Raw genomic sequence first — 20,000 nt, forward strand, 5'->3', positions numbered from 1 at the left:
AGCATCTGGTCTACCGTTAGTTCCTCTATTCATCATACTACCTCTCCTTCCCCCTCCGCTTCCAGCTCCGCTACCGTCCTGTAGGATCCAGCATCTGGTCTACCGTTAGTTCCTCTATTCATCATACTACCTCTCCTTCCCCCTCCGTTTCCAGCTCCGCTACCGTCCTGTAGGATCCAGCATCTGGTCTACCGTTAGTTCCTCTATTCATCATACTACCTCTCCTTCCCCCTCCGCTTCCAGCTCCGCTACCGTCCTGTAGGATCCAGCATCTGGTCTACCGTTAGTTCCTCTATTCATCATACTACCTCTCCTTCCCCCTCCGTTTCCAGCTCCGCTACCGTCCTGTAGGATCCAGCATCTGGTCTACCGTTAGTTCCTCTATTCATCATACTACCTCTCCTTCCCCCTCCGCTTCCAGCTCCGCTACCGTCCTGTAGGATCCAGCATCTGGTCTACCGTTAGTTCCTCTATTCATCATACTACCTCTCCTTCCCCCTCCGCTTCCAGCTCCGCTACCGTCCTGTAGGATCCAGCATCTGGTCTACCGTTAGTTCCTCTATTCATCATACTACCTCTCCTTCCCCCTCCGCTTCCAGCTCCGCTACCGTCCTGTAGGATCCAGCATCTGGTCTACCGTTAGTTCCTCTATTCATCATACTACCTCTCCTTCCCCCTCCGCTTCCAGCTCCGCTACCGTCCTGTAGGATCCAGCATCTGGTCTACCGTTAGTTCCTCTATTCATCATACTACCTCTCCTTCCCCCTCCGCTTCCAGCTCCGCTACCGTCCTGTAGGATCCAGCATCTGGTCTACCGTTAGTTCCTCTATTCATCATACTACCTCTCCTTCCCCCTCCGTTTCCAGCTCCGCTACCGTCCTGTAGGATGCAGCATCTGGTCTACCGTTAGTTCCTCTATTCATCATACTACCTCTGATTCCCCCTCCGTTTCCAGCTCCGCTACCGTCCTGTAGGATCCAGCATCTGGTCTACCGTTAGTTCCTCTATTCATCATACTACCTCTCCTTCCCCCTCCGTTTCCAGCTCCGCTACCGTCCTGTAGGATCCAGCATCTGGTCTACCGTTAGTTCCTCTATTCATCATACTACCTCTCCTTCCCCCTCCGCTTCCAGCTCCGCTACCGTCCTGTAGGATCCAGCATCTGGTCTACCGTTAGTTCCTCTATTCATCATACTACCTCTCCTTCCCCCTCCGTTTCCAGCTCCGCTACCGTCCTGTAGGATCCAGCATCTGGTCTACCGTTAGTTCCTCTATTCATCATACTACCTCTCCTTCCCCCTCCGCTTCCAGCTCCGCTACCGTCCTGTAGGATCCAGCATCTGGTCTACCGTTAGTTCCTCTATTCATCATACTACCTCTCCTTCCCCCTCCGTTTCCAGCTCCGCTACCGTCCTGTAGGATCCAGCATCTGGTCTACCGTTAGTTCCTCTATTCATCATACTACCTCTCCTTCCCCCTCCGTTTCCAGCTCCGCTACCGTCCTGTAGGATCCAGCATCTGGTCTACCGTTAGTTCCTCTATTCATCATACTACCTCTCCTTCCCCCTCCGTTTTCAGCTCGGCTACCGTCCTGTAGGATCCAGCATCTGGTCTACCGTTAGTTCCTCTATTCATCATACTACCTCTCCTTCCCCCTCCGTTTCCAGCTCCGCTACCGTCCTGTAGGATCCAGCATCTGGTCTACCGTTAGTTCCTCTATTCATCATACTACCTCTCCTTCCCCCTCCGTTTCCAGCTCCGCTACCGTCCTGTAGGATCCAGCATCTGGTCTACCGTTAGTTCCTCTATTCATCATACTACCTCTCCTTCCCCCTCCGTTTCCAGCTCCGCTACCGTCCTGTAGGATCCAGCATCTGGTCTACCGTTAGTTCCTCTATTCATCATACTACCTCTCCTTCCCCCTCCGCTTCCAGCTCCGCTACCGTCCTGTAGGATCCAGCATCTGGTCTACCGTTAGTTCCTCTATTCATCATACTACCTCTCCTTCCCCCTCCGTTTCCAGCTCCGCTACCGTCCTGTAGGATCCAGCATCTGGTCTACCGTTAGTTCCTCTATTCATCATACTACCTCTCCTTCCCCCTCCGTTTCCAGCTCCGCTACCGTCCTGTAGGATCCAGCATCTGGTCTACCGTTAGTTCCTCTATTCATCATACTACCTCTCCTTCCCCCTCCGTTTCCAGCTCCGCTACCGTCCTGTAGGATCCAGCATCTGGTCTACCGTTAGTTCCTCTATTCATCATACTGAATATTGTATTGTGGCAGTCAGTTCCTTTCCTATACTCTACTACTTACTTGTCTAACCACTGTCTCTACCCACTAATTACATTATATTAGTTCCTACCCACTAATTACATTATATTAGTTCCTACCCACTAATTACATTATATTAGTTCCTACCCACTAATGACATTATATTAGTTCCTACCCACTAATGACATTATATTAGTTCCTATACTATCCTACCCACTAATTACATTATATTAGTTCCTACCCACTAATTACATTATATTAGTTCCTACACTATCCTACCCACTAACTACATTATATTAGTTCCTACCCACTAATGACATTATATTAGTTCCTACCCACTAATGACATTATATTAGTTCCTACCCACTAATGACATTATATTAGTTCCTACCCACTAATGACATTATATTAGTTCCTACCCACTAACTACATTATATTAGTTCCTACCCACTAACTACATTATATTAGTTCCTACCCACTAACTACATTATATTAGTTCCTACCCACTAACTACATTATATTAGTTCCTACCCACTAACTACATTATATTAGTTCCTACCCACTAACTACATTATATTATTTCCTACCCACTAACTACATTATATTAGTTCCTACCCACTAACTACATTATATTAGTTCCTACCCACTAACTACATTATATTAGTTCCTACATTATCCTACCCACTAACTACATTATATTAGTTCCTACCCACTAATGACATTATATTAGTTCCTACCCACTAACTACATTATATTAGTTCCTACCCACTAACTACAATATATTAGTTCCTACCCACTAATTACATTATATTAGTTCCTACACTATCCTACCCACTAATTACATTATATTAGTTTCCTACTATATCCTACCCACTAATTACATTATATTAGTTCCTACCCACTAATGACATTATATTAGTTCCTACCCACTAATGACATTATATTAGTTCCTACCCACTAATGACATTATATTAGTTCCTACCCACTAATGACATTATATTAGTTCCTACACTATCCTACCCACTAACTACAATATATTAGTTCCTACCCACTAATTGCATTATATTAGTTCCTACACTATCCTACCCACTAACTACATTATATTAGTTCCTACCCACTAAATACATTATATTAGTTCCTACACTATCCTACCCACTAATTACATTATATTAGTTCCTACCCACTAATTACATTATATTAGTTTCCTACTATATCCTACCCACTAATTACATTATATTAGTTCCTATCCACTAATTACATTATATTAGTTCCTACCCACTAATTACATTATATTAGTTTCCTACTATATCCTACCCACTAATTACATTATATTAGTTCCTACCCACTAATTACATTATATTAGTTCCTACCCACTAATTACATTATATTAGTTCCTATCCACTAATTACATTATATTAGTTCCTACCCACTAATTACATTATATTAGTTTCCTACTATATCCTACCCACTAATTACATTATATTAGTTCCTACCCACTAATTACATTATATTAGTTCCTACCCACTAATTACATTGTATTAGTTTCCTACTATATCCTACCCACTAATTACATTATATTAGTTCCTACCCACTAATTGCATTATATTAGTTCCTACACTATCCTACCCACTAACTACATTATATTAGTTCCTACCCACTAACTACATTATATTAGTTCCTACCCACTAATTACATTATATTAGTTTCCTACACTATCCTACCCACTAATTACATTATATTAGTTCCTACCCACTAATTACATTATATTAGTTCCTACACTATCCTACCCACTAATTACATTATATTAGTTCCGACACTATCCTACCCACTAATTACATTATATTAGTTCCTACCCACTAATTACATTATATTAGTTCCTACACTATCCTACCCACTAACTACATTATATTAGTTCCTACCCACTAATTACATTATATTAGTTCCTACACTATCCTACCCACTAACTACATTATATTAGTTCCTACCCACTAACTACATTATATTAGTTCCTACCCACTAACTACATTATATTAGTTCCTACCCACTAAATACATTATATTAGTTCCTACACTATCCTACCCACTAACTACAATATATTAGTTCCTACCCACTAATTACATTATATTAGTTCCTACCCACTAACTACATTATATTAGTTCCTACCCACTAATTACAATATATTAGTTCCTACACTATCCTACCCACTAACTACAATATATTAGTTCCTACCCACTAACTACATTATATTAGTTCCTACCCACTAACTACATTATATTAGTTCCTACCCACTAATTACATTATATTAGTTCCTACACTATCCTACCCACTAACTACATTATATTAGTTCCTACCCACTAATTACATTATATTAGTTCCGACACTATCCTACCCACTAACTACAATATATTAGTTCCTACCCACTAACTACATTATATTAGTTCCTACCCACTAACTACATTATATTAGTTCCTACCCACTAACTACAATATATTAGTTCCTATACTATCCTACCCACTAATTACATTATATTAGTTCCTACACTATCCTACCCACTAATTACATTATATTAGTTCCGACACTATCCTACCCACTAATTACATTATATTAGTTCCTACCCACTAACTACATTATATTAGTTCCTACCCACTAATTACATTATATTAGTTTCCTACTATATCCTACCCACTAATTACATTATATTAGTTCCTACCCACTAATTACATTATATTAGTTCCTACCCACTAATTACATTATATTAGTTCCGACACTATCCTACCCACTAACTACAATATATTAGTTCCTACCCACTAACTACATTATATTAGTTCCTACCCACTAACTACATTATATTAGTTCCTACCCACTAACTACAATATATTAGTTCCTATACTATCCTACCCACTAATTACATTATATTAGTTCCTACACTATCCTACCCACTAATTACATTATATTAGTTCCGACACTATCCTACCCACTAATTACATTATATTAGTTCCTACCCACTAATTACATTATATTAGTTCCTACCCACTAATTACATTATATTAGTTCCTACCCACTAACTACAATATATTAGTTCCTATACTATCCTACCCACTAATTACATTATATTAGTTCCTACACTATCCTACCCACTAATTACATTATATTAGTTCCGACACTATCCTACCCACTAATTACATTATATTAGTTCCTACCCACTAATTACATTATATTAGTTCCTACCCACTAATTACATTATATTAGTTCCTACCCACTAATTACATTATATTAGTTTCCTACTATATCCTACCCACTAATTACATTATATTAGTTCCTGCCCACTAATTACATTATATTAGTTCCTACCCACTAATTACATTATATTAGTTCTGACACTATCCTACCCACTAATTACATTATATTAGTTCCTACCCACTAATTACATTATATTAGTTCCTACACTATCCTACCCACTAACTACATTATATTAGTTCCTACCCACTAACTACATTATATTAGTTCCTACCCACTAACTACATTATATTAGTTCCTACCCACTAAATACATTATATTAGTTCCTACACTATCCTACCCACTAATTACATTATATTAGTTCCTACCCACTAATTACATTATATTAGTTGCGACACTGCCCTACCCACTAATTACATTATATTAGTTCCTACCCACTAATTACATTATATTAGTTCCTACCCACTAATTACATTATATTAGTTCCTACACTATCCTACCCACTAACTACATTATATTAGTTCCTACACTATCCTACCCACTAATTACATTATATTAGTTCCTACCCACTAATTACATTATATTAGTTCCTACACTATCCTACCCACTAATTACATTATATTAGTTCCGACACTATCCTACCCACTAATTACATTATATTAGTTCCTACCCACTAATTACATTATATTAGTTCCTACACTATCCTACCCACTAACTACATTATATTAGTTCCTACCCACTAATTACATTATATTAGTTCCTACACTATCCTACCCACTAACTACATTATATTAGTTCCTACCCACTAACTACATTATATTAGTTCCTACCCACTAACTACATTATATTAGTTCCTACCCACTAAATACATTATATTAGTTCCTACACTATCCTACCCACTAACTACAATATATTAGTTCCTACCCACTAATTACATTATATTAGTTCCTACCCACTAACTACATTATATTAGTTCCTACCCACTAATTACAATATATTAGTTCCTACACTATCCTACCCACTAACTACAATATATTAGTTCCTACCCACTAACTACATTATATTAGTTCCTACCCACTAACTACATTATATTAGTTCCTACCCACTAATTACATTATATTAGTTCCTACACTATCCTACCCACTAACTACATTATATTAGTTCCTACCCACTAATTACATTATATTAGTTCCGACACTATCCTACCCACTAACTACAATATATTAGTTCCTACCCACTAACTACATTATATTAGTTCCTACCCACTAACTACATTATATTAGTTCCTACCCACTAACTACAATATATTAGTTCCTATACTATCCTACCCACTAATTACATTATATTAGTTCCTACACTATCCTACCCACTAATTACATTATATTAGTTCCGACACTATCCTACCCACTAATTACATTATATTAGTTCCTACCCACTAATTACATTATATTAGTTCCTACCCACTAATTACATTATATTAGTTTCCTACTATATCCTACCCACTAATTACATTATATTAGTTCCTGCCCACTAATTACATTATATTAGTTCCTACCCACTAATTACATTATATTAGTTCTGACACTATCCTACCCACTAATTACATTATATTAGTTCCTACCCACTAATTACATTATATTAGTTCCTACACTATCCTACCCACTAACTACATTATATTAGTTCCTACCCACTAACTACATTATATTAGTTCCTACCCACTAACTACATTATATTAGTTCCTACCCACTAAATACATTATATTAGTTCCTACACTATCCTACCCACTAATTACATTATATTAGTTCCTACCCACTAATTACATTATATTAGTTGCGACACTATCCTACCCACTAATTACATTATATTAGTTCCTACCCACTAATTACATTATATTAGTTCCTACACTATCCTACCCACTAACTACATTATATTAGTTCCTACCCACTAATTACATTATTATAGTTCCGACACTATCCTACCCACTAATGACATTATATTAGTTCCTACCCACTAACTACATTATATTAGTTCCTACCCACTAACTACATTATATTAGTTCCTACCCACTAACTACAATATATTAGTTCCTATACTATCCTACCCACTAATTACATTATATTAGTTCCTACACTATCCTACCCACTAATTACATTATATTAGTTCCGACACTATCCTACCCACTAATTACATTATATTAGTTCCTACCCATTAATTACATTATATTAGTTCCTACACTATCCTACCCACTAATTACATTGTATTAGTTTCCTACTATATCCTACCCACTAATTACATTATATTAGTTCCTACCCACTAATTACATTATATTAGTTCCTACCCACTAATTACATTATATTAGTTTCCTACTATATCCTACCCACTAATTACATTATATTAGTTCCTACCCACTAATTACATTATATTAGTTCCTACCCGCTAATTACATTATATTAGTTCCTACACTATCCTACCCACTAATTACATTATATTAGTTCTGACACTATCCTACCCACTAATTACATTATATTAGTTCCTACCCACTAATTACATTATATTAGTTCCTACACTATCCTACCAACTAACTACATTATATTAGTTCCTACCCGCTAATTACATTATATTAGTTCCTACACTATCCTACCCACTAATTACATTATATTAGTTCTGACACTATCCTACCCACTAATTACATTATATTAGTTCCTACCCACTAAATACATTATATTAGTTCCTACACTATCCTACCCACTAACTACATTATATTAGTTCCTACACTATCCTACCCACTAATTACATTATATTAGTTCCTACCCACTAATGACATTATATTAGTTCCTACACTATCCTACCCACTAATTACATTGTATTAGTTTCCTACTATATCCTACCCACTAATTACATTATATTAGAGCCTACCCACTAACTACAATATATTAGTTCCTACCCACTAAATACATTATATTAGTTCCTACACTATCCTACCCACTAATTACATTATATTAGTTCCTACCCACTAATTACATTATATTAGTTCCTACCCACTAACTACATTATATTAGTTCCCACCCACTAATTACATTATATTAGTTCCTATACTATCCTACCCACTAACTACATTATATTAGTTCCTACCCACTAACTACATTATATTAGTTCCTACCCACTAAATACATTATATTAGTTCCTACACTATCCTACCCACTAACTACAATATATTAGTTCCTACCCACTAATTACATTATATTAGTTCCTACACTATCCTACCCACTAACTACAATATATTAGTTCCTACCCACTAAATACATTATATTAGTTCCTACACTATCCTACCCACTAATTACATTATATTAGTTCCTACACTATACTACCCACTAATTACATTATTAGTTCCTATACTCTCCTACCCACTAATTACATTATATTAGTTCCTACCCCCTAATTACATTATATTAGTTCCTACCCCCTAATTACATGATATTAGTTCCTACCCACTAATTACATTATATTAGTTCCGGCACTATCCTACCCACTAATTACATTATATTAGTTCCTACCCACTAATTACATTATATTAGTTCCTACACTATCCTACCCACTAACTACATTATATTAGTTCCTACCCACTAATTACATTATATTAGTTCCTACACTATCCTACCCACTAACTACATTATATTAGTTCCTACCCACTAATGACATTATATTAGTTCCTACCCACTAACTACATTATATTAGTTCCTACCCACTAATGACATTATATTAGTTCCTACCCACTAACTACATTATATTAGTTCCTACCCACTAACTACATTATATTAGTTCCTACCCACTAATGACATTATATTAGTTCCTACCCACTAACTACATTATATTAGTTCCTACCCACTAATGACATTATATTAGTTCCTACCCACTAACTACATTATATTAGTTCCTACCCACAAACTACATTATATGAGTTCCTACCCACTAACTACATTATATTAGTTCCTACCCACTAATTACATTATATTAGTTCCCACCCACTAATTACATTATATTAGTTCCTACACTATCCTACCCACTAATTACATTATATTAGTTCCTACCCACTAATTACATTATATTAGTTCCGACACTATCCTACCCACTAATTACATTATATTAGTTCCTACCCACTAATTACATTGTATTAGTTCCTACACTTTCCTACCCACTAACTACATTATATTAGTTCCTACCCACTAACTACATTATATTAGTTCCTACCCACTAACTACATTATATTAGTTCCTACCCACTAAATACATTATATTAGTTCCTACACTATCCTACCCACTAACTACAATATATTAGTTCCTACCCACTAATTACATTATATTAGTTCCTACACTATCCTACCCACTAACTACAATATATTAGTTCCTACCCACTAAATACATTATATTAGTTCCTACACTATCCTACCCACTAATTACATTATATTAGTTCCTACACTATCCTACCCACTAATTACATTATATTAGTTCCTACACTATCCTACCCACTAACTACATTATATTAGTTCCTACCCACTAACTACATTATATTAGTTCCTACCCACTAAATACATTATATTAGTTCCTACACTATGCTACCCACTAACTACAATATATTAGTTCCTACCCACTAATTACATTATATTAGTTCCTACACTATCCTACCCACTAATTACATTATATTAGTTCCTACCCACTAATTACATTATATTAGTTCCTACACTATCCTACCCACTAACTACATTATATTAGTTCCTACCCACTAATTACATTATATTAGTTCCTACCCACTAATTACATTATATTAGTTCCTACACTATCCTACCCACTAACTACAATATATTAGTTCCTACCCACTAATTACATTATATTAGTTCCTACACTATCCTACCCACTAACTACAATATATTAGTTCCTACCCACTAATTACATTATATTAGTTCCTACACTATCCTACCCACTAATTACATTATATTAGTTCCGACACTATCCTACCCACTAATTACATTATATTAGTTCCTACCCACTAATTACATTATATTAGTTCCTACACTATCCTACCCACTAACTACATTATATTAGTTCCTACCCACTAATTACATTATATTAGTTCCTACACTATCCTACCCACTAACTACATTATATTAGTTCCTACCCACTAATGACATTATATTAGTTCCTACCCACTAACTACATTATATTAGTTCCTACCCACTAACTACATTATATTAGTTCCTACCCACTAACTACATTATATTAGTTCCTACCCACTAACTACATTATATTAGTTCCTACCCACTAACTACAATATATTAGTTCCTACACTATCCTACCCACTAACTACATTATATTAGTTCCTACCCACTAACTACATTATATTAGTTCCTACCCACTAACTACATTATATTAGTTCCTACCCACTAACTACATTATATTAGTTCCTACCCACTAAATACATTATATTAGTTCCTACACTATCCTACCCACTAACTACAATATATTAGTTCCTACCCACTAATTACATTATATTAGTTCCTACACTATCCTACCCACTAACTACAATATATTAGTTCCTACCCACTAAATACATTATATTAGTTCCTACACTATCCTACCCACTAATTACATTATATTAGTTCCTACACTATCCTACCCACTAATTACATTATATTAGTTCCTACACTATCCTACCCACTAACTACATTATATTAGTTCCTACCCACTAACTACATTATATTAGTTCCTACCCACTAAATACATTATATTAGTTCCTACACTATGCTACCCACTAACTACAATATATTAGTTCCTACCCACTAATTACATTATATTAGTTCCTACACTATCCTACCCACTAATTACATTATATTAGTTCCTACCCACTAATTACATTATATTAGTTACTACACTATCCTACCCACTAACTACATTATATTAGTTCCTACCCACTAATTACATTATATTAGTTCTTACCCACTAATTACATTATTTTAGTTCCTACACTATCCTACCCACTAACTACAATATATTAGTTCCTACCCACTAATTACATTATATTAGTTCCTACACTATCCTACCCACTAACTACAATATATTAGTTCCTACCCACTAATTACATTATATTAGTTCCTACCCACTAATTACATTATATTAGCTCCTACCCACTAATTACATTATATTAGTTCCTATACTATCCTACCCACTAATTACATTATATTAGTTCCGACACTATCCTACCCACTAATTACATTATATTAGTTCCTACCCACTAATTACATTATATTAGTTCCTACACTATCCTACCCACTAACTACATTATATTAGTTCCTACCCACTAATTACATTATATTAGTTCCTACACTATCCTACCCACTAACTACATTATATTAGTTCCTACCCACTAATGACATTATATTAGTTCCTACCCACTAACTACATTATATTAGTTCCTACCCACTAACTACATTATATTAGTTCCTACCCACTAACTACATTATATTAGTTCCTACCCACTAACTACAATATATTAGTTCCTACACTATCCTACCCACTAACTACATTATATTAGTTCCTACCCACTAACTACATTATATTAGTTCCTACCCACTAACTACATTATATTAGTTCCTACCCACTAAATACATTATATTAGTTCCTACACTATCCTACCCACTAACTACAATATATTAGTTCCTACCCACTAATTACATTATATTAGTTCCTACACTATCCTACCCACTAACTACAATATATTAGTTCCTACCCACTAAATACATTATATTAGTTCCTACACTATCCTACCCACTAATTACATTATATTAGTTCCTACACTATACTACCCACTAATTACATTTTATTAGTTCCTATACTCCCCTACCCACTAATTACATTATATTAGTTCCAACCCACTAATTACATGATATTAGTTCCTACCCACTAATTACATTATATTAGTTCCTATACTATCCTACCCACTAATTACATTATATTAGTTCCGACACTATCCTACCCACTAATTACATTATATTAGTTCCTACCCACTAATTACATTATATTAGTTCCTACACTATCCTACCCACTAATTACATTATATTAGTTCCTACCCACTAATTACATTATATTAGTTCCTACACTATCCCACCCACTAATTACATTATATTAGTTCCTACACTATCCTACCCACTAACTACATTATATTAGTTCCTACCCACTAATTACATTATATTAGTTCCTATACTATCCTACCCACTAACTACATTATATTAGTTCCTACCCACTAACTACATTATATTAGTTCCTACCCACTAAATACATTATATTAGTTCCTACACTATGCTACCCACTAACTACAATATATTAGTTCCTACCCACTAATTACATTATATTAGTTCCTACACTATCCTACCCACTAATTACATTATATTAGTTCCTACCCACTAATTACATTATATTAGTTCCTACACTATCCTACCCACTAACTACATTATATTAGTTCCTACCCACTAATTACATTATATTAGTTCCTACCCACTAATTACATTATATTAGTTCCTACACTATCCTACCCACTAACTACAATATATTAGTTCCTACCCACTAATTACATTATATTAGTTCCTACACTATCCTACCCACTAACTACAATATATTAGTTCCTACCCACTAATTACATTATATTAGTTCCTACCCACTAATTACATTATATTAGCTCCTACCCACTAATTACATTATATTAGTTCCTATACTATCCTACCCACTAATTACATTATATTAGTTCCGACACTATCCTACCCACTAATTACATTATATTAGTTCCTACCCACTAATTACATTATATTAGTTCCTACACTATCCTACCCACTAACTACATTATATTAGTTCCTACCCACTAATGACATTATATTAGTTCCTACCCACTAACTACATTATATTAGCTCCTACCCACTAACTACATTATATTAGTTCCTACCCACTAACTACATTATATTAGTTTCTACCCACTAAATACATTATATTAGTTCCTACACTATCCTACCCACTAACTACAATATATTAGTTCCTACCCACTAATTACATTATATTAGTTCCTACACTATCCTACCCACTAACTACAATATATTAGTTCCTTCCCACTAAATACATTATATTAGTTCCTACACTATCCTACCCACTAATTACATTATATTAGTTCCTACACTATACTACCCACTAATTACATTTTATTAGTTCCTATACTCCCCTACCCACTAATTACATTATATTAGTTCCTACCCACTAATTACATGATATTAGTTCCTACCCACTAATTACATTATATTAGTTCCTATACTATCCTACCCACTAATTACATTATATTAGTTCCGACACTATCCTACCCACTAATTACATTATATTAGTTCCTACCCACTAATTACATTATATTAGTTCCTACACTATCCTACCCACTAATTACATTATATTAGTTCCTACCCACTAATTACATTATATTAGTTCCTACACTATCCTACCCACTAATTACATTATATTAGTTCCTACACTATCCTACCCACTAACTACATTATATTAGTTCCTACCCACTAATTACATTATATTAGTTCCTATACTATCCTACCCACTAACTACATTATATTAGTTCCTACCCACTAACTACATTATATTAGTTCCTACCCACTAAATACATTATATTAGTTCCTACACTATCCTACCCACTAACTACATTATATTAGTTCCTACCCACTAATTGCATTATATTAGTTCCTATACTATCCTACCCACTAACTACATTATATTAGTTCCTACCCACTAACTACATTATATTAGTTCCTACCCACTAACTACATTATATTAGTTCCTACCCACTAATTACATTATATTAGTTCCTACCCACTAACTACAATATATTAGTTCCTACCCACTAAATACATTATATTAGTTCCTACCCACTAATTACATTATATTAGTTCCTACCCACTAATTACATTATATTAGTTCCTACACTATCCTACCCACTAATTACATTATATTAGTTCCTACACTATCCTACCCACTAACTACATTATATTAGTTCCTACCCACTAATTACATTATATTAGTTCCTACCCACTAATTACATTATATTAGTTCCTACCCACTAACTACAATATATTAGTTCCTACCCACTAAATACATTATATTAGTTCCTACACTATCCTACCCACTAATTACATTATATTAGTTCCTACCCACTAATTACATTATATTAGTTGCGACACTATCCTACCCACTAATTACATTATATTAGTTCCTACCCACTAACTACATTATATTAGTTCCTACCCACTAATTACATTATATTAGTTCCTACCCACTAATTACATTATATTAGTTGCGACACTATCCTACCCACTAATTACATTATATTAGTTCCTACCCACTAACTACATTATATTAGTTCCTACCCACTAATTACATTATATTAGTTCCTACACTATACTACCCACTAATTACATTATATTAGTTCCTATACTACCCTACCCACTAATTACATTATATTAGTTCCTACCCACTAATTACATGATATTAGTTCCTACCCACTAATTACATTATATTTTAGTTCCTATACTATCCTACCCACTAATTACATTATATTAGTTCCGACACTATCCTACCCACTAATTACATTATATTAGTTCCTACCCACTAATTACATTATATTAGTTCCTACACTATCCTACCCACTAATTACATTATATTAGTTCCTACCCACTAATTACATTATATTAGTTCCTACACTATCCTACCCACTAATTACATTATATTAGTTCCTACACTATCCTACCCACTAACTACATTATATTAGTTCCTACCCACTAATTACATTATATTAGTTCCTATACTATCCTACCCACTAACTACATTATATTAGTTCCTACCCACTAACTACATTATATTAGTTCCTACCCACTAAATACATTATATTAGTTCCTACACTATCCTACCCACTAACTACATTATATTAGTTCCTACCCACTAATTGCATTATATTAGTTCCTATACTATCCTACCCACTAACTACATTATATTAGTTCCTACCCACTAACTACATTATATTAGTTCCTACCCACTAACTACATTATATTAGTTCCTACCCACTAATTACATCATATTAGTCATGTCCTATACTATCCTGCCCAGTAACTATGTTATATGATTTAATGCTAACTTAATTTTGGTCTAGAGTCAGTACTCCTATCTGACTGTGTTTTGGTCTACAGTCAGTCCTCCTATCGGACTGTGTTTTGGTCTACAGTCAGTCCTCCTATCGGACTGTGTTTTGGTCTACAGTCAGTCCTCCTATCTGACTGTGTTTTGGTCTGCAGTCAGTCCTCCTATCTGACTGTGTTTTGGTCTACAGTCAGTCCTCCTATCTGACTGTGTGTTGGTCTACAGTCAGTCTTCCTATCTGACTGTGTTTTGGTCTACAGTCAGTACTCCTATCTGACTGTGTTTTGGTCGACAGTCAGTACTCCTATCTGACTGTGTTTTGGTCGACAGTCAGTCCTCCTATCTGACTGTGTTTTGGTCTACAGTCAGTCTTCCTATCTGACTGTGTTTTGGTCTGTAGTCAGTCCTATCTGACTGTGTTTTGGTCTGTAGTCAGTACTCCTATCTGACTGTGTTTTGGTCTGTAGTCAGTACTCCTATCTGACTGTGTTTTGGTCTACAGTCAGTCCTCCTATCTGACTGTGTTTTGGTCTACAGTCAGTCCTCCTATCTGACTGTGTTTTGGTCTACAGTCAGTCCTCCTATCTGACTGTGTTTTGGTCTACAGTCAGTCCTCCTATCTGACTGTGTTTTGGTCTACAGTCAGTCCTCCTATCGGACTGTGTTTTGGTCTGTAGTCAGTCCTCCTATCGGACTGTGTTTTGGTCTACAGTCAGTCCTCCTATCTGACTGTGTTTTGGTCTACAGTCAGTCTTCCTTCTGACTGTGTTTTGGTCTACAGTCAGTCCTCCTATCTGACTGTGTTTTGGTCTGTAGTCAGTACTCCTATCTGACTGTGTTTTGGTCTACAGTCAGTCTTCCTTCTGACTGTGTTAGGTCTACAGTCAGTCCTCCTTCTGACTGTGTTTTGGTCTGCAGTCAGTACTCCTATCTGACTGTGTTTTGGTCTACAGTCAGTCCTCCTATCTGACTGTGTTTTGGTCTACAGTCAGTCCTCCTATCGGACTGTGTTTTGGTCTACAGTCAGTCCTCCTATCGGACTGTGTTTTGGTCTACAGTCAGTCCTCCTATCGGACTGTGTTTTGGTCTCCAGTCAGTCCTCCTATCTGACTGTGTTTTGGGCTGCAGTCAGTCCTCCTATCGGACTGTGTTTTGGTCTACAGTCAGTCCTCCTATCGGACTGTGTTTTGGTCTACAGTCAGTCCTCCTATCGGACTGTGTTTTGGTCTACAGTCAGTCCTCCTATCTGACTGTGTTTTGGTCTACAGTCAGTCTTCCTTCTGACTGTGTTTTGGTCTACAGTCAGTCCTCCTTCTGACTGTGTTTTGGTCTGCAGTCAGTACTCCTATCGGACTGTGTTTTGGTCTGCAGTCAGTACTCCTATCGGACTGTGTTTTGGTCTACAGTCAGTCCTCCTTCTGACTGTTTTGGTCTACAGTCAGTCCTCCTATCGGACTGTGTTTTGGTCTACAGTCAGTCCTCCTATCGGACTGTGTTTTGGTCTGTAGTCAGTCCTCCTATCGGACTGTGTTTTGGTCTGTAGTCAGTCCTCCTATCGGACTGTGTTTTGGTCTGTAGTCAGTCCTCCTATCGGACTGTGTTTTGGTCTGTAGTCAGTCCTCCTATCGGACTGTGTTTTGGTCTGTAGTCAGTCCTCCTATCGGACTGTGTTTTGGTCTACATTCAGGCCTCCTATCTGACTGTGTTTTGGTCTACAGTCAGTCCTCCTTCTGACTGTGTTTTGGTCTACAGTCAGTCCTCCTTCTGACTGTGTTTTGGTCTGCAGTCAGTACTCCTATCGGACTGTGTTTTGGTCTGCAGTCAGTACTCCTATCGGACTGTGTTTTGGTCTGCAGTCAGTCCTCCTATCGGACTGTGTTTTGGTCTACAGTCAGCCCTCCTATCTGACTGTGTTTTGGTCTACAGTCAGTCTTCCTATCTGACTGTGTTTTGGTCTACAGTCAGTCCTCCTATCTGACTGTGTTTTGGTCTACAGTCAGTCCTTTACTCAATCTTCTGACTGTAGACCTCTCTCACGTTATCTATCTTCATCCACCCCCCCCCCCCCCAGGTGGAGTCTAAGGCCAGATCCCTGCTAATAACCGACGCCCTTGCAGGCTTCGCCCACCAGCTGCAGGTGAGAGCCCAGGACGAAATCAACCCAGACAGCCAGTGGAGTGACTGGAGCCCCCTGCTGCAGACCTGGCCATGGAGCGGTGAGAGTCCTACTGCATATCACACACTAGTATACAATACTAATGTGTTCCAAATGGCCCTCTATTCCCTATATACTGCACTACTTTTAACCAGGACTCTGCCAAACGGAGAGTACATTGTAAACGGTCTACAACTGGAACTTTATCAGAACAGTGTTTGAATGGACCTTAGTTTCTCCTTAATGTTACACAGCTACTTGGTCAGCGGTGTTATCTGTGTGAGACGGCATCATTATGTGGTGAATCCCACAGGTTGCACAGCAGATCCAACTGAACAAACCGTCCCTGTAGACGACAATGACAAAGACACAAAGCCCTCTACAGCAAACACCAAGTCAGAGAGTAAGTCGCTTTTTCTAAGCCAGATACAGCCCATATCTTCTGTTTCTGTATACATCTGTCTCTGTATACATCAGTCTCTATATACATATATACATCAGTCTCTCTATACATCAGTCTCTGTATACATCAGTCTCTATATGCATATATACATCAGTGTCTATATACATCAGTCTCTGTATACATCTGTCTCTATATACATATATACATCAGTCTCTGTATACATCAGTCTCTATATACATATATACATCAGTCTCTGTATACATCAGTCTCTATATACATATATACATCAGTCTCTGTATACAACAGTCTCTATATACATCAGTGTCTATATACATCAGTCTCTATATACATATATACATCTGTCTCTGTATACATCAGTCTCTATATACATCAGTCTCTATATACATCAGTCTCTGTATACATCAGTCTCTATATACATCAGTCTCTATATACATCATTCTCTGTATACATCAGTCTCTCTATACATCAGTCTCTCTATACATCTGTCTCTCTATACATCTGTCTCTCTATACATCTGTCTCTCTATACATCTGTCTCTCTATACATCTGTCTCTCTATACATCTGTCTCTATATACATCTGTCTCTATATACATCTCTATATACATCAGTCTCTATATACTCAGTCTCTATATTATATACTCAGTCTCTATATACATCAGTCTCTGTATACATCAGTCTCTGTATACATCAGTCTCTATATACATCAGTCTCTATATACATCAGCCTCTGTATACATCAGTCTCTATATACATATATACATCAGTCTCTGTATACATCAGTGTCTATATACATCAGTCTCTGTATACATCAGTCTCTATATACATCAGTCTCTGTATACATCAGTCTCTATATACATCAGTCTCTGTATACATCAGTCTCTATATACATATATACATCAGTCTCTATATACATCAGTCTCTGTATACATCAGTCTCTATATACATCAGTCTCTATATACATCAGTCTCTATATACATATATACATCAGTCTCTATATACATCAGTCTCTGTATACATCAGTCTCTATATACATATATACATCAGTCTCTGTATACATCAGTCTCTATATACATCAGTCTCTATATACATATATACATCAGTCTCTGTATACATCAGTGTCTGTATACATCAGTCTCTATATACATATATACATCAGTGTCTGTATACATCAGTCTCTATATACATCAGTCTCTATATACAGTACTGTTCAAAAGTTTGGGGTCACTTAGAAATGTCCTTGTTTTTGAAAGAAAAGCAAATTTTTTGTCAAGTACATTAGAGTGTCTAGTTTGAGAAAAAGACGCCTCACAAGTCCTCAGTGAAGAGGCGACTCCGGGATGCTGGCCCTCTAGGCAGAGTTGCAAAGAAAAAGCCATATCTCAGACTGGCCAATAAAAATAAAAGATTACGATGGACAAAAGAACACAGACACTGGACAGGGGAACTCTGCCTAGAAGCCCAGCATCCTGCCTCTTCACTGTTGACTTTGAGACTGGTGTTTTGCAGGTACTATTTAATGAAGCTGCCAGTTGAGGACTTGTGAAGCGTCTTTTCTTTCTCTTCTGTTCTCTCTCTCTCTCCTGATCTCTCTCTCTCTCTCTCCTGATCTCTCTCTCTCTCTCTCTCTTTCTCTCTCCTGATCTCTCTCTCTCTCTCTCCTGATCTCTCTCTCTCTCTCTCTCTCTTTCTCTCT

General features: G+C 36.2%; 1 protein-coding gene across 1 annotated transcript in view; it reads left to right on the plus strand.

The window, feature by feature from the left end:
- Positions 1-20,000, plus strand: part of LOC129818056 (interleukin-11 receptor subunit alpha-like) — an 87,060-nt gene that overhangs the window by 59,116 nt on the left and 7,944 nt on the right. The window contains exons 8-9 of the mRNA XM_055873593.1: positions 17,800-17,944; positions 18,197-18,286. Of these exons, the coding sequence (XP_055729568.1) occupies positions 17,800-17,944; positions 18,197-18,286 (235 nt within the window). The remainder of the gene's footprint in view (positions 1-17,799; positions 17,945-18,196; positions 18,287-20,000) is intronic.

This window comes from Salvelinus fontinalis, chromosome 21 (assembly GCF_029448725.1).
Source record: "Salvelinus fontinalis isolate EN_2023a chromosome 21, ASM2944872v1, whole genome shotgun sequence".
NCBI lineage: Eukaryota > Metazoa > Chordata > Actinopteri > Salmoniformes > Salmonidae > Salvelinus > Salvelinus fontinalis.